We start from the raw sequence: 23,733 nt of genomic DNA on the forward strand, positions 1-23,733 counted from the left end.
CTCGGCCGAGGTCAGCGTGCAGTAGGCGGAGGCCGACGGAGATGCAGGATGTGGGCGTGTCCTGGTCGAGGTGGGCGTGGTCAGACCCGCCCCGCCCGCTCACGCCTCGCGCTCCGCAGGGACTCGGTGGCGGAAAAGAGCACTGGCAGCATCCTGGACGACATCGGCAGCATGTTCGACGACCTGGCCGACCAGCTGGATGCCATGCTGGAGTGAGCGCCGCCTCGCCAGGCCCGCCCGCGCCGCCCGGGCCCTCCCCGCACACTGACCTATACCTCAGGATGGGCGCGGCGCGAGCGGCCAGGCAGGGCCCCGCACAAGCACAACTCCGGCCCCTGGGCCCGGGCCGGGGCGCCCACCGGGGACCGCCTGGCCGGGGGATCCAAGGGCTCTGAGCAGACCCCGCGCCCGCGGGTCCTCCCCACCTGCTGCTCCCCGTGCAATACCTGCTGGGCCTCCTGCCCGCGCGGGAGGGGAGGGCGCCCCGGGACCAGGGATGGGGCAGCGCACAGGCCTGGGCCCAGCACAGAACTGCCCATCGGGACGCCCGGCCAGCCGCTCGGGCGCAGCACAAGGGACAGGGGGCCAGGGTCAGGGCCCCCCGCCCCACCGCACCCCCAGAATATAAGCTATCAAGAGTATTAATTTATTGGGAATGAGCTGAGGCGGATTTCCCCAGAGAAACAAAAAGGTATAACTTTAACAAATATATATTTAAAGAAAGAAATATTATTGATTCTATAGAAAACCATTTACCAACTGAAAGGACACGAAGTCTAGTTCCGGACAAAAGCTGTTAGAGGCCCAGGCTGTCTGCCTGCGGTCCTTCCTCCCTCCGGCCAGAGTGGAGGCCCCAGGCCGCTAGCACAGGTGGAAGGCTGGGGCCCGGGGGCGGGTGCTCTGCCGGGGGCTCCTCCGCGCTTCTCTCGTAAGTTCTCTGCGCCCCAAGAACTCGAGGTTGTGCCTTGCTCTCGGCGGCCGTGTCCTCCTCCTGGCGTGGCTGCGTCCCAGGGCGCGGGTGGGTGTGGTGAATGTGGGTGTGTCAGCGTGGCAGCCACGTGGAAGCAGGGCACGTAGCAGGCCAGGCCACAGACTTGCAGCTCTCTGAGGGCGTGCCTGGCCTCCTCTCCAGGGACTGCGCAGGCAACCCGTCCACCCCAATGGAGTTCCCACGGACGCTTCTGCTCATGGTCCAAGGCTGTGTCGTGTGGTCATTCTCGCCCTCCCTTTTCCTCTCTCCCCCTGCCCCCTCCAAGAAGTACTGACTGGTCTCCTCTATCGTGTTTGCTGATCCACAGTGTTGGGCACAACTCTGACGTTTCTTAAAAAAAAAAATTTTAAAAATGCCGAAAACCAGCGATTGTGGTGTGGGGCGGGTGGAGGTGGCTGGCGGAGGTGGTGTCCGGGCGTGCAGGGCCCCTTCCTGCTGTCTCACCCCGTGTTTCCCTGCGAGTGGACGTGCCCAGCTGTCCCCCCAGGCCTCTCCTCAGTGGGGGGCCCAGGCTGGGCTCCAGCAGGCGGGCAGGGGAGGTCTGGGCAAGGCGCTGCCGTCGGCTGTCAATAAACAGCAGGAAACAGAGGTGCCTGGCTCACTTTTTGGGGGCACATGTGTTGGGTGAGATGGGACTGCAGAGGCCAGCAGCTCGGCTGTGACGAGTTGCCTCCTAGCAGGGAGGGGAGGCCCTGGAGTGGGCCAAAGTCCTGGGATCCACCAAAAGAAACCGCCCCATGCCCCTCGACTCACAGCAGCCAGTGCCTATGCACACCAACCTCAAGGCCACACACAGCCCCCTTGTCCCGAGGAGCTGTCCCCACTCACAGCCACAGTCTGTGGAGCGTTTATTTCAACCAGGAAGTAACCAAATCTACGTACAGTCTAAAAACAGTAGAAAAGGTGAGTAAAAAGGCCCTCGCTCCATCTAGGGTGGGGATGGAGGGTGGGCTGGGGCAAGCGTCGTACCTGGCACCCAGAGATGGGCTGGGCAGCGAGGACAGTGCCGAGTAGAGGGAGGCTCACCGAGCATGGGGCAGGGAGGGCACTACCCAGCTGCCAGAGCCTGTCCACCTGTGCCCATGGGGCAGACAGAAACCCCGAGACCACCCCACGTGGCCAGCCTGGCTCAGAAAGCTCCAGGGCTGGTTCAGGGGAAACCGCGGCCTGGCCTGGATCCTGTTAGCAAGTCCAAACCTGTAGAGAAAGGGCTGCTTCACCAGGGTGTCCCGCGGCCGGCTGCCCTGCCCCAGCCACACCTGCCACACATACCTGCCCTCCACCACTTTGTGCTGGGGCTGCCAGCTCATCCCCACCCCTGCTCCATCCTGCGCAGCCCCTTTTGAAGGGCCCGAGCCATGGGCACTGACCTTCACAGTGCTATCCACAGCCCCTGAGAAGAGTCGGCCCCGGGACACAGCCAGCGCGGTGACACTGCCCTGGTGACGCAGCAGGGTCTGTGTGCAGATCATGTTGTCCATACTCCAGACCTGGGGGCACATGGGACGTGAGGACCCGCCGGAGCTCAGCTGCCAGCCCTCTGAGCCTCCTGCCACCGCCAGGCCAGCACGCACCCTGAGGGACCGGTCGTAGGATGCACTGAAGACTTTGGTCTGGTCTGGCGTCGAGATGACTGCCAGGGCATACACGGTGCCCACGTGGCCCGTGAGGGTCCGCACCTGCTCCTTGGACTCAATGTCCCACACCTGGGAGGGGTGGGCACAGGCAGGTCAAAGACACTGATCAAGGCGGGGGAGACGGGGCCACAGTCTGGCCCTGCACCCAGATGCCCAGGCCTTACGTGGATGAGGTTCTCATAGGTGCCACAGACAATGTGGTGATTTGTCACAGCAATGGAGTAGACGCTGCCACCAGACGTCTGCAGGACGTGGATGCATTCGAGGTTTCGGATGTCCCAGATCTATGAGTAATCGTGGGCCAGTTGATCCCTGGCCAGGTGCTTCACGCCCAGGGCCCCTGCATCCCCAGGGCTTCAGCACCTCTGGGCAGCCCACCCACCCAGCCAGGGCATGTGCGAAGCTAGGAACAGGACAGATGGAGCCCCAGGTGCTGGCCTGGGAAGTGCTGGTAGGGGGCAAGGCCCTGTGGCCACCAGGTGTGCCCAGGCGCACCTTGATTGTCTGGTAGGAGCCGCTGTACAGGTAGCTCTGGGCAGCCACCAGGGCCCGCACCCAGTGGTTGAGGCCCGTGAGCTCCTTCTTCAACTTCAGCTCAGTGCCCACGATGTCCCAGACCTGCGGGGATTGCTGCAATTGTGGGCTGGGCAGGCAAGGGATGCCCCGGTGACTCACACATGCAGGCACACCCTCCACCCGTACCTTGATGGCCTTCAGGGAGCCGCTGAAGAGCATGTTGTGTGAGGAGACCAGCGTGCACACCGGGTTGTCATGAGCCCGGATGGTGTTCACCTTCTGCAGGTTCTGGATGTCCCACACCTGAGTGGGGAAGGACCGGAAGCCTCAGGGCACCAAGCCCTGCCACCTGGAGTCTGGAGTCTGGAGCCCAGACGGGGAGAAACACATCCCTGGGGCACCTACATACTGGGGCGGGCCTGGGCCGCCTCCTGCCCACCCGCCTGCAGGCCCAACTCACAATGATGGTGCAGTCTGCAGAGCCGCTGTAGAGTTTGCACCTGGGGAAGCAGAGACAACATGTCAAGGTGGGAGAAGCTGTGCCCCTACTGACACCGCCCTGGCAGGGACCAAGGTCCATGGCAGCCATCAGGAACCAGCAGCATGGCCCAGGGCCAAGGCCACTGCTGTGTCCCTAAGCGTCAGCCTATTTTCCAATCTCCACATGGGAACCTTGGAAGGGATGGGCCAGCCCCTGATGCCTGCCTGGAAAGCATCTGACAGCGAGCCGGGAGGTAATTACCCACCCGTTAGCCCTGAGTCAATCCCAGGGCCAGCTGCTGGCAGTCAAGCTGCCGCCTCCTGAAAGCGAGCATCTCTCATGCACACGCTTACTTGCTCGCTCCCACAAAGCCTCACGACAGGAGGCAGGAGGCAGGCAGGCCACCTGGAGGCAAGAAGGTGGCCAAGGTAGTTGCTCCGTAGTCTCTATGCCCTGGCTCTGGCTGCAGGCCGGGGAGAGCTGAGCTCCTGCCTTCACCCCCTAAGGTCCCCCCTATCTTCTGGTTGGGCAATGTGCACCGGGGCCAGGACAAGGTTCTGCTGGGAGGCTGGCTGCGCCAGGTATTGGGAACACACAACTTTGGAGATGGTGTAGGCCACACAAGGGCCCACACACTGCTACCCAGGGAACCAGTGGTGCTCCAGGTGGAGGGTGCCCTACAGGTGGGGCACACACATAGCTACACAGGCTCGAGCTCATGGCCCATGGCCCACGGGGTGGCAGTGCCACGTCTCCTGTCCTGGGAATCACTGATCACACATGTGCCTGGACTCACCCCTGGATGCAGAGAGCCAGCACGATGCCATCATGGCCCTCCAGTGTCTTCTGGCACTTGTAGGTGGTACATGTGTCCCACACCTGCAGAGACCAGGGCCACAGTGGGTCCCAGCAAGGTCAACCCAGTGTCAAGGGGCGGCATGACAGGAATGAGTAAGGGAGCCCCGCCCATAGGAGAAAGCCCTCACCCATGGGAGAAAGCCTCGCCCAGAAGGTCCCACCCATAGGCAGGCTGGCAGTGCCAGGCATGCAGCAGTGCCCAGCCCAGCCAGGCTGCAGAGACTGAGGTAGGACCCTGCCCACCTTGATGGTCTTGTCAGAGGAGCCGCTGAAGAGCAGGTCACCCATGGAGTAGACGCAGAGACACCACACAGGGCCCTGGTGGCCCACAAAGGTCCCTTTGCACTTGAAGATCTGCTGAGGGTCGTAGGCTGCAGAGATGGGAGCAGTGGGTGAAGGCCCAGGAGGGGCCCGGGGGGAGGGCAGGTGGGAGCCGCGGCGGGTCCATACTCACAGCCTAGGATGCCCATGTTCAGCCGAGCATTGATATGGGACAGCTCGTCCTGCAGGGCCAAGAGCAGGGCAGAGGGCAGGTGGGCAGGGCTGCTGTGGGGCCAGTGCAGCTTCTCTGCCCCTGCTGCCCTGGGCCAGGGGTGGGCAGGGGCGACAGCAGCCCCTGTCACACACAGACCCCTGATCTTGACTAGTGGGGCCAAGGCCAGGGGAGGCCTCCCTGCTGGGGCCGCCAGCCTCCCTGGGTCTCACAACCCAGCCCCTGCAGCCCCGCCCACTCACGTTTAACATGGATGCGTCCCGCCGGAACTCCATGAGGTCCTCGCTGAGCTTGCTCTGGTTTTCGTCCAGGACATCTGAGTAGCAGGAGGAGAGGGAGTGTCACTGGTGCCCGGAGCAGTGGCCAGGCCCCCACCTGCCCTGGTGCCCGCCCTCACCAAACTTGAGCTCCAGGCTCTTCTCTAGCTGGTCGATCTTCTCTGAGAGCTTTCCCAGCATGGAGCGCAGGAAGGCGATCTCCTGGTCCTTCTGGGCCAGCGCCACGTGCATCTCGTGGAAGCGGTCGTCTGTCTGCTGCAGAAACTCCTTCAGGCCCTCGAAGCGGCAGGTCTCCAGGTGGGTCTCGTAAGTGTCCTGGTTCCCGATGAACGTGCACCTGCGGGGACAGGACAGCTGCCTGCCTGGTGGGTCCCTGGCAGTGCCTCCCCATCCCCAAGAATCCCCCTCAAATGCTCCAGCCCTGTGGCCGCTGCACCCCAGGTCCAGCTGCCCCCACCCACACCTGCCGTCCTGCCCCTCCTCCCCACTCAGCTACCCCGGGGCTGCTTCACAAGTGAGGTCCCATCACGTCACGCCCGCGGAGCTCTTCAAGGGGTCCTCCCTTCCTGAGGATAAAACCCACGCTCCTTGGCAGCCTCCCTGCCCTGAAGAACTGGGCTCCTGCCTCTCTTCCCACCCCCACCTCCCTCTCCAAAGCTCTCAACCCCAGCATTTGCTCAAATCCACCCATGCCAGGCTGGCTGCGGGAGCGTCCATGCCTGCCTTCCTGGACGCCCTCGGCTCCCCCTCTGTGTTTCCAGGGCCTTGGGCCTCAGAGAGGATTATAGACTGCGGTGTGGCCCCAGCTCCGGCCTACCTCCCTGGGGCCAGCAAGCGGGCAGCTCTCAGCAGAGCCTGTGGAGGGCCTGGGCCCACCCCCGCCCGCCCCTGCCCGCCCCCCACTCACCCGTACTTGGAGTGGGGGCATTTGATGTGCTCACACTCCTTGAGGTGGGCCTCCAGGTTCATCCTGAGCAGCGGGGGGCAGCTGGGGTTGTTGGGACACCGCACAGGCCTGTAGTCACAGCTGCCCTCGTGGTCCCTGTGCCAGGGCGGGATGCGGGGAGGCCTCAGCCAGAGCCCTGAGAGGCAGCCCCCAGGGAGGCAGAGGTGCCCAGGGAGGGGCACTTACTTCCGGGCGCTGAGCTTGATGGTGAAGGGGCACCCTCGGGGGTCCACCTCAAAGATGGGGGGCTTCCCGCCGCCCGCTACCCGGCAGCCATGCCGGCAGTGGATGAAGAGCTCCCCGATCTGCTCGGCCACCGCGATGTTGTTCACCACGACGGTCAGTTTGACGTTGTCCACAGGACACTTCTCTGGGAGAGGAGGGCGTGCTGACCCTCACGGCCTGCCTGGCACACGCTCCCTCACCTGGGTGGGCATGAGCCTCTAACGGGGGCCAGATCTGTCCATATGCCCCTCTGAGGTGTGCAACGTGGGAACGGGGGCACAGGTGGGCCACCAAGGAGCAGCAGGTGCTGAGGGAGTGTCACCTGTGACACTCAGCTGTGCCCGGAAAAGTGTGGGGTGGGGCCAAGAGAGCAGAGGGCAGAGTGTGGAGAGTCAGGCAGGAGCGGGCGCCACGCGGGAGGACAACAGCCTCACCAATGAGAAAGGCCTCCCGAGAGGGTACCAGCCCTGGCCTGGGGAGCCTTGGCCCACACCCACTGTGGGGTCTCTGAGTCTGGACACACTGGAATTTGGGGTGTCCCCACTCTGCTCATGGAGGTCCTGAGCCTCAGCCTGAGCATCCCCAGGTCTGCTGCAGCCCCATCCCAACCCCAGCAGAGGCCAAACAGGCCCGGATGCCGTGCAGGGGACAAGGGAGAAGCCACCCGCCTCTGCTCGGCAGCCAGGGGCACCGTCAGTGCCAGGTCTGGGCCGGGGCACGAGCCTACCTGACTTCAAGGCACATCTTCTACAGAACGTGTGCTGTGGAGGCAAAAGGTGGACTTGACGGTAGCCGCAGGGTCCTTTTTTTCCCAAGTCCATGGCCATGGCAGCCACAGGCCTCACTGTACCCCAGGCCCAGTGCAGCCAGAACAGGCCTTGACCAAGGCCAGGGCGCCACAGCCCTGGCCCCCGAGAGCCCTGGGGTCCTGTGGGGGCCTCCGGCAGCAGAGGGACTGGGAAGGGCAGCGGGCTCACCCCACACGTGGTGATCACGGGGTCTTTGAAGACACTGCAGCAGAGCTGACAGCACAGCTTCACCGAGGGCTGCTCCGCAAACACCAGTGGCTCCTGGAACCAAGGGGAAAGGCAGGCGATGGCGGGAGGCCACCCTCAGCTCCGCCACCACCCAGGCACCCAGGTGCTCTCGCTCCAGGCTTGGCTGTCCTCTGAGGACGGGGTCATGTCCTGAGAAAGGCCTGCTTAGAGCTGGGGGGCTTGATCGGGGCCCAGGAGGGAGAGCGAGGTCTGTGGCCCCAGAGGCAGGGCCCAACCCCAGAGGATGAGTCCAGCTGCCCAGTCTTGGCTGCCCTCGCCCACCTCCTTCCTGGGGTGAGACTAGAAAGGGCCCCGCTGGAGCCCCGTGCTTCCCGCTGCCAGTTCCCAGGCAGCCCTGAGAAGACGGAGTGGAGGAACATGCCCAGGGGACCCGGCCTGGTCCCTCGAGTCCCCACCACGGACCAGCAAGCCCTGCAGTTCCTGTCAGGCCCCAGCCGCCCTCTCCCTGTGAGCTGGGCTGGCATGGCGGAGGGGGAAGGTGCCTCCGTACCACTGCTGCGATGTCAGCCCTGGAAGCCGCTCTGCGCCGAGTACCCCACACCTACCGGCTCCTCCTCCTCCTCGGGCAGTGAGAATGTGGAGCGCAGAGACATGCTGGACTCTGAGTGCAGGGAGCGGACGGAGATGGCGGAGTCGGAGCGGCGGGGAGTGCTGATGGGGGGCTGCGTGGAGGGAGAGGCGCCTGTCAGGGGGCTCCGCACGGGGTCAGAGCCTCGGGGAGGACGGAACCCAGCCCGGCGGAAGCGGGAGGGCAGCAGCACCCCTGGGGCCACCCCGGTCCCCGCGGGTGCTCTCCTCGTCTACAGGGGCTGTGGGTGGGTGTGGGGAGCTGATGCAACCCAGGTCCCTGCCTGCCCGCCTGGGCGGCCTGGGCCGGGGTGCTGGGCTGCCCGCTCACGCCTGCCACCTCTCTTTGTGTAAATGGAGAGACTTCCTGCTATTCAATTCCACATACCCGGGCTGCTTCCTGCTTCCCGTGAGGGAATGTGGGCCGTGAGGGGGCACCTCCACCAGCCAATCCTGGGCAGCCGAGGCCGTGACCGCAGGATGGAAGGGCCAGGAATGCTGGCAGGGAGCGACGGCTGGGCTCCAGGTGCCCCCTGGGCCCGGCTGCTTGTTTGGCCTTGCTGGTGGGGGACACCAGGCCCAGCTGGGAGGCTCAGAGGGAAGGCAGGGCCAGGCCCCCAGAGAACCTCGGCTGAGCTTCCCGAGGGCAGGAGTGAGGGCCACAGGTGCCTGCCTCTGGCTGAGCCACCGACAAGGGATCCTGGGGGAGGGGCAGACACTGTCCCTTCCTCCCCTCTGGCCTGGAAACCTCCAGAAGTTTCCAAGAGCCACACTACCCAAGGCTTCTCTCCCGGCGCTCTGACTGCAGAGGGGCCCGGCCTCAGCACATGGCCACCTGGGGCCCTGCTGCTGCTCTGCCGAGCCTCTGGCCCCCTTCCCTTCCCAGCAGCCTGGGTATGAAACCCACAGAGCGCGGAGGCGAACCAGTCCCAAGGCCGGCGGGGGGCATTGTGTGCCATGTGCCCACCTCCCTTCAGGTCCCAAGGGCCCGTCTGCATGGAAACAGCACAGGGGGAGCAGAAGGGAGTCCCAGAAGGTGAGTCACAAGGCCCCACGGCAGCAGGGGGAGCCCCAGGGGCGGGAGCAGAGCAGGAGCTGGCACGGGAACCACGCTCCCCGGCCTGCCCACTGCTACCCCAGAGTCTCCCACCCTCTTGGGCGTGGGGGCTGACAGCAGGCAGGCCTGGGGGACGGGGGGAGGGCAGGAGGGGGACTCCCTGTGTGGGCCTATCAGCAAACAGAGAAGGTACCCGCCTCTCTTGAAAGCCACCGTGACCCATGGGGATAGCAGGGGATTATGGGAACCACAGGCATGGCGGACTTGTGGCCTTCGGGCTGTGGAGAATGAGGCAGGCAGAGGCCCAGGGGACGCGGCCCAGACATACCCAACTCGCCCTCGGCCTAGCACAGCGCCCGGCACACAGGTGTGTTTGTTCAATTAATTAAAAACTTCTTTTCTGGCCGAGCAAGGTGGCTCACACTTGTAATCCCAGCACTTTGGGAGGCCGAGTTGGGGGCGGATCACCTGAGGTCGGGAGTTCGAGACCAGCCTGACCAACATGGAGAAACCCTGTCTCTACTAATTCAAAATTAGCCGGGAGTGGTGGTGCAGGCCTGTAATCCCAGCTACTCGGGAGGCTGAGGCAGGACAGTCACTTAAACCCGGGAGGCGGAGGTTGTGGTGAGCCGAGATCATGCCATCGCACTCCAGCCTGGGCAGCAAGAGCAAAAGTCCGTCTCAAAAAAAAGAAAAAGGAAAAAAGAAAAGGCCTCGGTCCCAAGAGGGCCAGCAGGGCCGCCACAGCTGGTGTCCAAGCACTGGAGAGAGGCAGCTGTCAGGGAGGCCCCACACGCCCCCACCCCCCACTGGGCCAGTCCTTCATGCCCAGGGCAGAGTTGGCCTCTGTCCCCTGGGTAGGCCCAGAGCCCAGCAATGAGCACCATTGAGCAGGATGGCAGGGAATGGCCACTGAGACCCTGGCCACAGAGCTCAGGTACCAGCAGCCAGCCCCCGACTGCCCTGAACCTTTCTGCACCTCACACAGCCAGCAACAGGGAATTCTCTGGCTCCCCCAGCACTTGGCGCAGGTTCCGCAGCCCCCACCCCATTGCCTCTGGTGTCCCCACAGCTTAGGTCCACACACCTTTCCCCTCCCTCCTCTCATCAGGACCCCTCCTCAAACCCTGCCTGGACCCAGCAACCCCGCTCATTCCCTAACCAGCAGCAAAGCAAGCTTTCAAAGCACGTATTTTATTGCGTTATCCTCCTGACTGAACTTTCTGTGGCTTCCACCTCCCTTAAGATGGAGCCAAATATGCCTCATCCTGGCCTGCAAGTGCCAGACCCTCTGACCCAGCTGCCCTCACTGGCTGCCCCCTGCCACCCACAGTCCAGCCACAGGAGCCTCCTTTCTCACAGACTTGCCATGTCTGCCGCGGCCTCAGGGTATCCACAGGTGCTGTTCCTCTCCTGCGCCTCACCAGCTCACTGTCAGCGACTCTTGGGACCTGGTCCCCGAGGAGGGAGGGTGGGGGGAGGCTGAGGCTCACACGGGCTCCTGGGGGTAGGGACCTACCATGCTGTCCTCCTCGTCCCGCGGGGAGTAGGCAAGGGTGCTGGAGGAGGAGGGTGTCCTGCAGTGCTGTTTGTAGGTGCTGGTCCCGTCAGCTGCAAGGCAAGAGGGCTGGTGTCTGAGTGGGGGCTCCCTCAGCAGATGTGGGGGAGGTGGGGCCTGTGCTGGACACCTGGCCCTGTGGGTCCCCTGTAGCTCACAGCCCTCCCCAGGGCCAGGCAGGCAGGAAAGCATGCAGGGATGGCACAGGGGAAGCTTGGGTTCCCTCTCAAGGTCAAACCAGTGCCAGGAGTGTGGACGCTGGGCTCGGTCTACATCTGGACAGTCCCAGCGCTGAGCCTGGCAGCCCCTGCCCCAGCCCTGCCTACCCGAGGCAGGGTTTTCTTTCAGGGCCTCTACAAGCTCCCCAGCACCCCAGCTTGAGCCAGCTGAGGCCCATGGCCAACACGGAGCCATCACTCTGAAGGCCGCCTGGCAGCAGCTGGGGGTGCCATTTTATTTGCCTCTTAAGGCGCCTCGGCCAGGTGAGTTCCCCGACAGCCTCCACTCACAGAGGGGGAAGCTGAGGTTGAGATGTGGGGCTGGGATGCAGAAGGGCCAGGACTGCATCCTGGTGTCCCTGGCACAGCCAGGACCAGGAAGTGGCCCCAGCCTTGGTGGCCTCCTCTGGGGCAGGAGCTGAAGTGCCCTCCCTCCTCCTGCCCATACGTCACCCCAGCTTGGCCAGGGCCAGAGCGCAGGGCTACCCTGGGAGGGGCCGGTCAGTCCACGTGGGAGCCAGAGAGAGACACCTCTCGGACTCAGGACCAGCCAGGCTCGGATGTCACAACAAGTCCTGGGCTCGAGATCGAGGCCTCGAGAGGCTGCCGTGTGACTGGGCCTCGGTTTCCCCATCTGTCGTGAGGGGCCAGGTGAGGCACCTGTGGGCACCCTGCTGCCTGGCTCTGCCCATCCCTGCCGCCGAGGGGCCAGGCACAGCAGCCGTGCCCTGCCCCATCCTAGGCACCTTCCACCGTGTGACACGGGCCATGGGGCTTCTAAGGGTAGATGAAAAGGCACCACTTTTGGGGGGGTAGGATTAGAAAAAAAAAAGAGGGCCCCTGGAAAGCCCCTGAGGGGATCACCAGCAGCAAAGAGGCACTACTGTGAGCAGGTGTCCTTGGCGGCCCTGTGACACCCAAGGCCAGGTTTATCAGAGCAATTAAAAAGCTAATTAACAGCCAGTGTGCTTCTACAAAGGGCAGAGTGCCAGAAAGGAGAGAACAAAGTTGCCCCAGAGCCCCCCCGCCCGGAACGAGGGTCCCAGGCCCTGCACCTCAGGAAGAAGGCACTGCCACTTCCACATGGTCTCCCTGAGCACGGCGCTTGCGTTCAAAGCGCAGCACTCTGGTTCTTAGGGGATAAGACTGAGAAGCAGCAGGGAAGCTTCAGGTTTCCGTCGTGTATCCCGCCCAGTGGTCGTGTGCAGGTGAAGATTTACTGGGCTTGGCTTGCTGGCTCATGCCTATAATTCCAGCACTGTGGGAGGCCGAGGCAGGAGGATCACTTGAGCACAGGAATTTGAGACCATCCTGGGCAACATGGTGAGACCTCATCTCTACCAAACATAAAAAAATTAGCCAGGTGTGGTGGTGCCTGTGGTCCCAGCTGCCTGGGAGGCTGAGGTGGCAGGATTGATCCCAGGAGGCACAGGTTGCAGTGAGCCAAGATCGCGCCACTGCACTGCAACCTGGGTGACAGAGTGACACTCATCTCAGAAAAACAAACCAGACTTATGGATCTCTTCCACTCTCTCTCTCTTTTCCTATTAATATTTTACAACTGCAGCACTGTTACTGAAGCCCTAGGGCCAAACTCAAGAGAAGGCCTCCAAGCACACAGGACCTTTCGGAGGCTGGCCAGGAGCCTGAGACTGGGGACAAGCTGGGGGTCACTGGGACAAGGGACAGGGCTATGTGGCGGTGCTGGAGATGTCAGGGCAGCCTCCCTAGAGGGGATGAAGAGGGCAGGGAGAGAGGGCACAGCACAGTCACCGAGGCGCAAGGAGTAGGACACCCAACTCCTGTCCAGTGGGGAGGCCCAGGGCTGTGAGGCTGTGAGGACACAGGCTGGGGTGTGAGGCTGCCCGCCAACACCAGCTCACTGGGAAGCGCCCTTCAGTCCTTAGCAGGGTGGGCGTGGGGGTGCCCCAGATATTCCCAGCCTGGGCTGGCTTTGGCTTAAGGGCTCACCTTTTGTGATGGTGGTGACGGCCGAAAAGGCGGGTCCAAAGGTCGTTTCCATTCTGGTCTAGAGGGAGGATGGAGGAGACCTGGCCTCATTCCCGGACAGAAGGAGGACATGCACATGTGGAGCCCACTCACACGCTTAACCATGCAACCAGGCCACGCCACACAGCACTCACACGCCTAACCACGCAACCAGGCCACGCCACGCAGCACCCACACGCTTAACCACGCAACCAGGCACGCCACGCACACCCCCCCCACACGCCACACCAGCTTAACCACGCACACCAGCACCAGCACCCACACGCTTAACCACGCAACCAGTCACGCCACGCCAGCACCCACACGCTTAACCACGCAACCAGGCCCACGCCCACGCAGCACCCACACGCTTAACCACGCAACCAGGCCCCACGCCCACACCCACACCCCCCCCCCCCCCCCCCCCCCCCCCCCCCCCCCCCCCGCCCCCCCCAGCCACCCACACGCTTAACCACGCAACCAGGCCACGCCACACAGCACTCACACGCTAACACGACCAGCATGCACCAGCACTCACACGCTTACACACCAGTGCACGCAGACCACGCAACCAGGCCACGCCATGCAGCACTCACACGCTTAACCACGCAACCAGGCCACGCCACGCAGCACCCACACGCTAACCACGCAACCAGGCCATGCCACCACAGCACTCCACCACGCCCCACACCACGCCACCACCAGCCCGCCACACACACCACGCTAACCACACCAGGCCATGCCACAGCACTCACACGCTTAACCACGTGACCAGGCCATGCCCACGCCAGCCACTCCACACGCTTAACCACGTGACCAGGCCATGCCACGCAGCACTCACACGCTTAACCACGTGACCAGGCCATGCCACGCAGCACTCACACGCTTAACCATGCAACCAGGCCATGCCACCAGCACTCACATGCCTAACACGTGACCAGGCCAGGCCACGCAGCACTCACACGCTTAACCATGCAACTAGGCCGTGCCATGCAGCACTCACACGCCCCAACCACACAGGCGCGCACACACACACACACACACACACACACACACACACACACACGCACCAGCTCCCCCGAGACCCAAGCGCGGGACGGGACTGCGCTGGGAGCTCTGCAGGCAGCACCAGATCCCTGGGGCATGCCGGGGGTCCTGGGGATGTTGGGCTTGCAGAGGGGCAGACCCTTACCCTTGGGGCACACCCTTACCCCTGTGGTGACGTCTGGGGTGGGAAGATTGCTGGGCCCCCCGGAGAAGCGGTTGTAGCGGGCACTCTTGCCTGAGTTCATGCTCTAGAGAGGCATCTAGGGTCCTTGGGCAGCATCTCCTGTGGGTGGAGCACAAATGAGGGGCTTGAGAGATGGAGCCCAGGCCCCTGTGAGCCAGACGGGCTGCTGCAAGTGTGCAGACCTGCTCTGGGCCACCGTGGGGCCACCGCAGCCGCCTTCCACCACCAGCGCCGGCTCAGGCAGGCCTCTGGGAGGAAAAGGTCCTGCACCCCGATTCCAGGCATGCAGAGGCCCGGGCAGGCAGGCGGCTCTGCGTCACCGTCCCTCAAGGCTTAGCCCTTCTGAGCTCCTGAAGAGCCCATCCAGCTCTTCCCCGAGGTGGAGGGACTCCTGCCTGGCTCGCTCTACTCCCCTGGGTCCTGAGTCACAGCCCCTCACCTCCAGGCTGAATGTCCCTGGGGCCAAGGCTGGGCCTTGGTGGGTAGGCCCAGGGTGTGGCCCACGTGGCGGGACCCAGTCACACAGGGACCAGCCAAGGCAAGGTGAATGTGTTTCCTGCCACGGCAGGTGCGGTCAGGACCCAGCTAGCACCAGGCTGCAGAGGGGAAGACACCAGCCAAACCCCAGAGAAAGAACCTGCGGGATGAGTCACCAGAGCCCAACTCCGCACAAACCGCACTGCACGGAAAAAAGCGCAGGAGAGAGACGAGCCCGCCCCTGGAACCCGCGCAGGTCACCCACACTCCCAGCCACGCCACAGGGACTCAGGGGCTGGTGGGTGGGGGCAGGGAGAAGGCATTCGGGAATCACCCTCCCCAGAAGAGAGGGGCTGGTGGGCCTGGGGGAGACGTGGCCCCTCCGTGGGTGCTGGGAGTGCTGGCCAGGCCCAGGGACACCTGCAGGGGAAGGTAGACATTAGAGGGAAAAAGAGACCCAGCCAACAGGTCACACCCAGGACAGAGCCCGGGGAAGTGGCTGTCCGTGCCGGATGACGCCCACTCTCCCCCCGTGAGGCACCAGGCTCTGTCAGCAGGCGCCCCTCCTCCCGAGCAGGTCCCACTTTCAGGACCCGGGCAGCCTGGAAGCCAGGAGCCTGGCAAAGTGCAGCTGGGACAGCCCTGTCTCCTGCTGGCTGTGGATAGAGCCGCTGAGCCCCGGCTTGAAGCTGAGCTCCCTGTGGGGAAGAAGGCCACATGCCCAGGACTCCCGCCCCGGGCCCACCGGCACTGTCCACCTCAAGGCCCATGCTCAGCACCCCATGAGGACACACCACGGGCTCAGCTCCCAAGGCAGGAGCCTTCAGAACAAGCTTTGCTCTGGGGGCAGTGCAGCAGCAGGGAGCCCACTCCTGCGGCCCTGCTCTCGCCCTGGGGAAGCGGGGCTGCAGACCAAGGCCCCAGGGGCCTGAGAGGAGCAGGACAGTCCCAGTCCCAGGCCAAAGTGGCGGAGCTGGTCTCTGCCCCCACCCAGTGGGAGCACAGCTCAGGGGGAATCACTGAGCCCAGCTGGCTCCAGTACCTCCTCCATCAGTCCCTCCTGGCTGGGCCCCTCTGGCAATGCCCGCCCTGCATGCGCCTTCAAGATGCCACCACCGTGGCCACAGTCTGGCCTGGGGCCCCCCAGCCCGGCCTACAGGTATGCAGGGAGGGGCTGGCTCTCAAGCCCTTGCAGGGAGGGGCTGGCTCTCAAGCCCTTGGTTCCCTGCATCTGAGCTCCTGAGCTGTCTACCACTCCTGCTGTCTCCTCTTCCCTTCTCTAGGCTGCCCAGGCCCACCTGTCCCTTCCAATGCCACCTGGAAGGCCACCCACCCTGGAGCCACTCAGCCCAACATCTCAGCCCCTGCAGTTGGCAGTGCCACGAGCTACCTGGCCCCACCTGATCTGTGTGTCCCATGGTCTCGGGAGATGGGGCCTGGCCAAAGCCTCCCTCGGCCTCCCCCAGGCCCCACTGCGACTTGAGGGGCTTGGCCCTGTGTGTCCTACACTAGGCTCTTGGGGGACTTCTCTTGTGGAAGAGGCAGGGGCTCCTGAGTGTAGGCAGTGCCACACACCTGCAGCCAGGCTCAGAGGAGTCAGCCCTGGGACAGAGGTGTGGTCGTGGTGTGTCTAGAAGGCTGCTCTGCCCTGGCACACGCCTACCTGGCAGGAAGGTCGGGGAGAGGTGGCCAGGGCTTGCCTTTTGCCATCGTGCCTGGGGTGAGGTAAGGCTGGGGTAAGGCCCCGATAGCCTGAACCTCAGGGCTCCACGACTCGGCACGGGAGGTTCAGCCCTTTTGGGAGCCCCAGGTTGGCTCCTGCCCTATGGGAGCAGGGAGGGGATCACCGGGCAGCCGCTGGGAGACCCTGACCTGCATTTTACAAACCCAGCAGCTCCCGGCACTGCAAGCTTCAGGGGCCCCAGGGCCAGCTGCGAGCCCTGCCAGTGATGCCTGCCCGGGGGCCAGGTGGCTGGGACCCCAGCAGACACTCCCCCAGGATGGGTCGGGCTGGCCTCAGTGCCTGTTGCTCACAGTCTGGAGAGCAACTGTCTGGCTTCCCCCTCACTCTGAAGTGAGGTGAACAGAAAGGCACACAGGGCAACGTGCAAATCAGCCAGAAAGTCTCAGCTGGCCGACAGCAGCCAGGCCACGGGGACACCACCACAGGATCTGTGGGGTGTGCACAAGACCCCACTGAGCGCCAGCTGAGCGGGGCGGAGGGAGGGAGAGGGGGAGGGAAGGAGGGGGTAGAGGGAGGGGGAGGGGGGAGGGAAGGAGGGGGCAGAGGGAGGAGGGTGGAGGGAGCGAGGGAGGGGCAGAGGATGGGGATACTCTGCACAGGAGGCTGCTTCCCAGTTCACTCCGGTTCAGTGTTAAGCCCCAGCCAGGGACAGGGAGGTGCAGTGTTAAGCCCCAGCCAGGGACACGGAGGTGGGCGGGACCCCGGGGCTGGAGGACAGGGAACGTTTGTGTCCCGCCCTGAGGCAGGATCCATCCCCCGCACCTCGGAATTGAGCAAGATGCCCGAGGCCTCCCCTCAGCCCAGTCCCCAGGGGCTGGGTTTTGCAGTAACAGTTTCCCCAGTAGGGAGAGGACCCCTTGGGCCACAACTGGGAAGCACGATAGCTCGGCATCCCCCATGGCTGAGAGGCTGTCCTGGGGGCGTGCCCTGGTCCCCTAGAGGGAGAGTGCCTCCTTCCTCACCCCACAGTCATCGAGGCTGGGGGACGGCCAGGCAGGAAGTTGTCAACCAGAGTGAGAATTCCCCTCCAATTCTCTGGCCTCTCTGCCCTCCAGTTCCCAGTGCTGGGGAAGTGGGGGTGTGTTGCATAGAATCAGAGACTCTTCCCAAACTGGGAAAAGCCATGGGGGCAGCTAGGGGCTGAGAAAGGGCTTTCCCCATCAGCCCCCCTGCCCCTCCCTTCCATGTCCCCACCACGCCCTCCCGTCCACACCACCCGCCCGTCCACACCGCCCGCCCGTCCACACCTCCTGCCCGTCCACACCGCCTGCCCAAGCACCGCCTGCCCGTCCACATTGCCCATGCTGGATGCTCCAGGGGGATTCGATCTTTGAAAGAGAAAAGTGCTTGAGGAAGCGCAGCATCCACCCTGGGGAAGGCCAGTGCTGACCTTCAGGGACGAGGTGCGTGGGTCAGCGCTGCGCAGAGGGGAAGGGCAGGATTGGCCCCCACCGTCCCCTCCACCCGGGGCCAACGCAGGGCAGCCCCTCCCTGACCTCACCTGAATCTGGGATTCAGGCCCAGGGTCTTTGTCCACCCCACATTCACATAGGAGGGATTCCGGGGCCCTGGGGGCACCCACTGCGCGATAAGGAAGCACAAGTCTTCCTCAGCTCCTCTCTGCCTCCACCCCAGCCCCTCTTCGGCAAATCCCTCAGGAGCCCCTCCCTAGCTCCCACAAGCTGGGCTTAGAGGGCTCTGCTGGGGCATCGCCCTGGGGGCATGTGGGATGCGGACATCCACCACTTTCCCAGGAGACACACCTGGAGGGGGTCTGGGTCAGGGGTCCCTGCCCACTTGGCAGCAGCCCAGGGGGGCCCCGCTGAGTGGGGGAGATGGGGGCTTCCAGATGCAGCTCCCTGCTGGGGCCAGGCCCGGCCTTAAAGCAGCTACTCCAGCAACCCGGAGCAGGTGGTGTGTGGGGGTCCCCTGAACATGTGTGGGGCGCGAGCCCTGGGTGGGTGTGCCTGTGAGGGCTGCAACTGCCCTGAGAGGAGCCTGGGACGGCTCCAGAAGCCTCCGCCCCGCCTCCCACAGGGCTGTGTGTGGCCGGCTGGCTGGACTTCGGCCAGAGCTCTGAGCATGGCCCCTGGCATCATAGAGCCTGCCCAGGGCACCCACAGACTGCCCGCCCCAGCCCAGCCCCTGCCTCAGCCCCCTGGCCCAAGCCCAGGCCGCTAAATTTCTACAGAAACAGGCCTGGTTGCCATAGCAAAGCCACACGCACTTCCGCCGCTGTTCCCTGACGTCCCTTAGAACGTTTTTTCCACCCCAAATAGGCAGGGTGTGACGTCGAAGGCTCCTGGGGTGTCCCTGGCCTCTGTCTGTCTTGGTCCTCAGAATCCCCTCAGAACCCCAGCAGGCCCTGGTCTGAGGCCGGCTTGGCCCCCCTTCCCCCTTGCCTGTCCCTGCCCCCCACACCCACAGCCCCAGCTCTGCAGAGGCCTCTGAACTCCTCCCCCAGCTCTGCTCCTACTGCATCCACTCAGCCTCCAGGCCAGTCTTGACCTGGCCAAGCCTCTCCAGTGTCCATAGCGCCCTCTGCTCCAGGGAGGGGGTCCCCCCAGCTTGGCCAAGGCTTTACCCCAACTTCACAGTAAGGATGCCTTTTGCTGCCCCTCCGACCCCTTGGGGGCTGGCAACATCTCTCAGTCCTTTTTTACCCCGTATCTCATGTCTGTCTATCGTGTGGGGACCTGGCCCAGTCGAGGGGAAGTCCAGAGGGCTTCCTGGAAGATGAGGCTGCTGGGATCCAGAGTGGGGAGGGTATCCTGGGGCACAGGAAGAGACCCCAGCTTCACAGCCCTGGGCTGGGGAGTGCGTTCCTGGCTCTCACCCAAGTCAAGTGGGCCTCAGACTCTCAGAAACAGGTCGTGAGCTTTGCCCAAGAGCCAAGGGTGGCAGTGTCCGCCCCCGCGAGCCCATGCTTCCCAGTCCCATGCTGTGTTCTCATTTGCTTCCTGTGTGGCTCCGTCTCCCGGGATCCCTCCTTCCTTCTGCCCTGCAGCAGCAGGGAGCTGACACAAACACTGGCCATATCTGGGCCCGAAGAGGCAACAGGAATGTGAGGGCAGAGACCACCGACCCACTCGGTCACCCAGCGCCCTCATGCCAGCATGCCACCGCACTGCCACCTCCTTTCCCCCACCGTCCCACGGCCCTCAGTCGTGGCCCTCTGCGTCACTGCCCCCCCACTTCCCACCTGGGTGCTTCGGGGGTTGGGTCACCTCCACCCCGAGTTTCCAGGCAGCCAGCCTCCTCCAGCTGGGTGAGGGTGTCTGGGTCTACACGTGACCAGCCCCAGCCTCCAGTGCCCAGTTTCCCCTTTCACCTGCCCCACCTGGCTGCATCCTCCTCCTCCAGGGAGCAAGGCTGGGGACAGGAGGGGATCTGTCAAAGACTAAGGGGTTGGTGGGTCCCTCTCCACAGGTTCCTCCTGCATGAGCCATGCATAGGGCCTGGTGAAGTCCTCGGTGCCCACCCACCGAGAAGGCCAGACCGAGACGTAGCCAACAGCTCTCGGCCCTCCCCACATGCCCTCTGTGACCCCGCAGGGTGTCCATCCAGGAGATGCTGTGACACCGTGGTCAAGGCCACGGGCACTGGGCTCAGACACAGCTGGGTTCAAATTCCACTTCTGCCACTTCACAGCTGTGTACCTGCCCTCCCGGCCTTGGGCTTCCCGAAAAACGGAATAGAGCCAGACCCTTGTCTGGAAGGAGCGGAGAGAAGATGTACCCGTCAAGAGTGAAGGCACCCCAGACAGCAGCTCCTCTGCTGAGTGGACCATGGAGGCTGAGGAAGGCGGAGAGGCCGGCCCAGGGACACAGCCAGCAGGCTGTGCCGCGGTGACCACAGTCCCATTCCTTCTGCTTCGTCCACGGCTGCCACACATCCAGGTGCCCCGGCAGCACCTGAGCCAGTCCCATGCCAAGCTGGGGAGCGGCTGCATCCCAGAGCCAGGCTGCCCATGCCTCTTGGCCAGGAGGCTCTTCAACTGCATCTTCCTCCTTTCCCCAAACTGCTAATTCCTTGTCCAACCAGCTGGCCGAGAGTCACACTAACCACGGGGCGCCAGGCCCCATGCAGGAGAGTGGGGACATGTGATGGCTGAACATGAATCTGACCCGCGAGGAGCTAGAAGCCTGGTGGGGGACACAGGCAGACAGGGGCAGGAGCCCCACCAATCGCCACTCAGTCTGCCAAAGGCACTTTTCAGTGGGTGCCAAAGACCCTGAACTTTTCCATTCACTTCCAGAAATATTGTGACACTCGGCCCCAGTGGGCCACGGTGGAAGTCACTTCACCAGAGACCCTCAGGTTGGGGCGTCAGGTTGGGGAGCTGACTCCCAGCCCCTCCCCTCCTTCGGCCAGGCTGCCCATACCACTGCTCCCCCTCGGGACACGGGGCCCAAGGCTTCCACAGAGAACTATGAATGCCCAGAACAGTGAAGTCAGGATATTCACAACAGAGAGGCACAGGAAGGGGTCTAGGAAGGGAGAGGCCCAAAGAGAAGGAATGAGGAAGAGGGAGACTCCTCACTTGGCGAGGGCTAGGGGGCCTGTGTGTGCCCAGGAAGGGGTCTGAGGGGTAGTGAGAAAGGTGGGCAGACAGGCTGGGCGGCATGAAATTCCTGAGCAAACGAGCAGCCCCTCACCCCCAAGAGCAGGGTGGGCTCTGCCAGGCCCCTGCCCCTGGACTCCAGACTCAACCCCAGCTGAGCACTCTGGCCTGGCTCAAGACAACCATATCTTGACAGCAGGACCCCAGTGGGGACTAGGAGACGATGGCCTAGCCTCCCTCTCTCCTGCTTCCCCAGTGAACTCCAAAGTCTGTGGTCCACACACCGTTAGAAAGCTCTTTACTGGACCTAGATCGGACCGCCTCTCCAGCGCTTCCTCAACCCCAAGTCATTTGCCAACACAATAACCCCCGCCCCACCCCCGCCATGCAGCCTGTGAACCTGGTCCGGCCTCATCAACTTCACCTCTCCACTTGCCAGTGCTTGCTGGGGTGTGTCAGGCCCCTTCTCACCCCAGGCCTATGTACATCTGGCTCCCTCTGCTTGGAATGCTCCTCCTGCATGTCCTGGGACTGGCTGCTTCTCCATCAGGCCTTTGGCTAACGGTAGCGCCGCCCCTACCCCCGGCAGTACTCACTTTTTCAGCACCCTCTTTCTTTCTTTCACAGCACATACCGCCGCTCCCCATGATTTTAACTATCTATTGTCAATCCCACCACCCCGTCTGTCTAGATCGGGGATGGGGGGGTTGTTCCGCAGGAGATATTTGCCAATGCATGGAGACATTTGTTATCGCAATTGAGGAAGGGGTGGTGTTTACTGGTATCTAGCGGCCAGGAGCCAGGCAGGCTGCTCCACATCCTACAATGTACAGGGGAGCCCCTCGCAGCAAAGAGCGACCCGGGCCGCGTGGTCGATGGTGCGGAGGTTGGGGAACCCTGCAGCAGACGCCGAGCACAGAACTGGGACCGTGTTCTCCGCAGTCTCCCGGCGCCCAGAACAGTGCCTGGCACCCGGGAGTCTCGGGGAATGCAGGAAGAAGGAATGAGTAAATAACGCGCGAGAACACGACGGAGCGAAGGACGCACTACTGACAGGCGGACGGACAGCGACGCGGACCCCGACCCCGACCGTCTCAGCCCCGCGGACCCCGACCCCGACCGTCTCAGCCCCGCCCCCTCCGCCCCGGCCCGACCCCTCGCCTCGCCTCGCCTCGATCGCGACGCGCCCGATCCCGCCCCACCGCGCGGTCCCGAGGCGCGAGCCCCCGGCCGGGCGCGCCGCGGGGACACTCACCCGCCCGCGGCCGCCCGGGAGCGGCAGGGCCGCCAGACCTCTTCATGATGCCCCCTCGGCCGCCGGCCGGGAAAGGGACTAGACGCGCGAGCCGGAAGCGCTAGGCCGCTGCGCCCGCCGGGACGTGTAGTTCCCCGCCTCTCGGGGCCCTGGCGGCTGCCTCACGCGCGGCATTTCCGAAACTACGACTTCCGGCGGCCTCGTCGTCGCGGGGCGGGATTGGCAGCTTCAGAATCACTCTATGTTGCAGATCGAAGTCTGATTGGTTTTGTTCGTCCGTCACTCACCGTTAGGCTTCACGGACTCTGCATAAGGGAGGAGCTTCGGGTCTGGGTCCGAGAGACCGCCTCCAAAAGAAATGCCACGGTACGATTGGTGGAAACAACGCGGCAGGGAGCGGAGCGTACCAGCGGCAAGGGAAGGCGGGCACTTCCGCCAGGATAGCCCAATGACAGAGGTGGGACAGTTTCTATAAAAGCTTGAGCCTCGCCCTCCCCTGTCTCTTTGGGGTCGAGTCCGAAGCGGAAGAGGCTTGTTAGTGCAATTGCCATGTGCTACAATCCTGGGACGAACTGGGCCACGAGCGTGGCTTTGAGGGCGGTCCGAACGCTGCAGGCCGGCCAGGTCCCCGGCCGTCCAGGCCTGGCCTACGCTGCACTTTGTCCCTTAGCGTTTAAACGTTTCTTCCCGAATCTCAGGCCCTCAGCTACCTGCAGGTAAGACTCGGCCGGGCCTGGGTTCCCTTACTCTCCCAGTCTGTGATGAATTGCTTTGACTTCTGACACCTCGTATGAAAACTGCACGTGCAGTCTGATTATTTTGCAAGACTGAGGCTTGACGGTGCGCACTCCTGACGGGAGGCCGAGAGTGGAAACAGGTGTTGCCCGAAACGAAGGAGTGGGGACTTAACGTCTACATTTTGGCGCTGCCTTTCAGGTTTCGTCGCGAGCCGGCTGCAAATTTTGAACCTAAGTAAACCTCAATCCGGAGGGCCTAGCGGTAAGGTGGGCGCTGTGTCTATTGAAGTGCTTAGCAATAAAGCAAAGGTAGTGAGTTGATTCGGTTTACTCTCAAGCGTCTTTATTTTTCTATTCTCCTGGCACCCCAGAGGTCTGGCTGATCCACAGGCAATCTTGGAAAAGGGTAGAGACATGAAAACGGAAGCTCGTTACCAGTGACTTTACATCTCTTGGGATTGCCTTCTCCATTTCTGCCCGTAATTTTTTTTTTTTTTTTTTTTTTCTAGACGGGAGTTTTGCTCGTTTCCCAGGCTGGAGTGCGATGGCACAACCTCCGCCTCAAGCGATTTTCCTGCCTGAGCCTCCCAAGTAGCTGGGATTACAGACGCCCACCACCACGCCCAGCTAATTTTGTATTTTTAGTAGAGACGGGGTTTCTCCGTGTTAGGCTGGTCTCAAACTCCTGACCTCAGGTGATCTGCCCACCTCAGCCTCCCAAAGTGCTGGGATTACAGGTGTGAGCCACCACGCCCAGCCAAATACTGTTTTTCATGCCTTTTAGCCCAGGGTGAGTCCAAAAAGGCCTTTGAGATTTGTGGAGGGAAGTTGACACCACCTAGGGGTCCCATGT

The 23,733-nt window shown here is 63.3% G+C and overlaps 2 protein-coding genes, 1 long non-coding RNA gene and 1 other non-coding gene across 6 annotated transcripts in view; 3 read left to right on the forward strand and 1 right to left on the reverse strand.

The window, feature by feature from the left end:
- Positions 1-1,353, forward strand: part of CASKIN1 (CASK interacting protein 1) — a 19,489-nt gene extending 18,136 nt beyond the window's left edge. For all 3 annotated transcript variants that reach the window (XM_030799177.1, XM_030799180.1, XM_030799179.1), the window contains one exon: positions 120-1,353. In XM_030799177.1, the coding sequence (XP_030655037.1) occupies positions 120-216 (97 nt within the window). In that variant the 3' untranslated portion in view covers positions 217-1,353. The remainder of the gene's footprint in view (positions 1-119) is intronic.
- On the reverse strand, positions 695-22,235 carry TRAF7 (TNF receptor associated factor 7). Its single transcript, XM_003269161.3, has 21 exons — positions 22,144-22,235; positions 14,084-14,202; positions 12,855-12,912; positions 10,627-10,718; positions 8,029-8,145; positions 7,403-7,495; positions 7,153-7,186; positions 6,387-6,570; positions 6,162-6,296; positions 5,374-5,591; positions 5,219-5,292; positions 4,938-4,986; positions 4,727-4,854; positions 4,422-4,504; positions 3,605-3,644; positions 3,331-3,447; positions 3,124-3,246; positions 2,793-2,912; positions 2,566-2,697; positions 2,362-2,481; positions 695-2,188 (listed from the first exon to the last, which is right to left on the reverse strand). Exons 2-21 carry the CDS (start codon positions 14,162-14,164, stop codon positions 2,174-2,176), a joined length of 2,013 nt encoding a protein of 670 aa, XP_003269209.1. The 5' UTR covers positions 14,165-14,202; positions 22,144-22,235; the 3' UTR covers positions 695-2,173.
- Positions 22,236-22,627: 392 nt separating this feature from the next.
- LOC100590305 lies at positions 22,628-23,201 on the forward strand. The gene is made up of 2 exons (XR_179825.3): positions 22,628-22,859; positions 23,080-23,201. It is a non-coding gene; the product is annotated as an uncharacterized LOC100590305 (long non-coding RNA).
- On the forward strand, positions 22,897-22,979 carry LOC115831356. The gene has a single exon (XR_004026872.1). It is a non-coding gene; the product is annotated as a small nucleolar RNA SNORD60 (small nucleolar RNA).
- Positions 23,202-23,733: the final 532 nt, after the last annotated feature.

This window comes from Nomascus leucogenys, chromosome 18 (assembly GCF_006542625.1).
Source record: "Nomascus leucogenys isolate Asia chromosome 18, Asia_NLE_v1, whole genome shotgun sequence".
NCBI lineage: Eukaryota > Metazoa > Chordata > Mammalia > Primates > Hylobatidae > Nomascus > Nomascus leucogenys.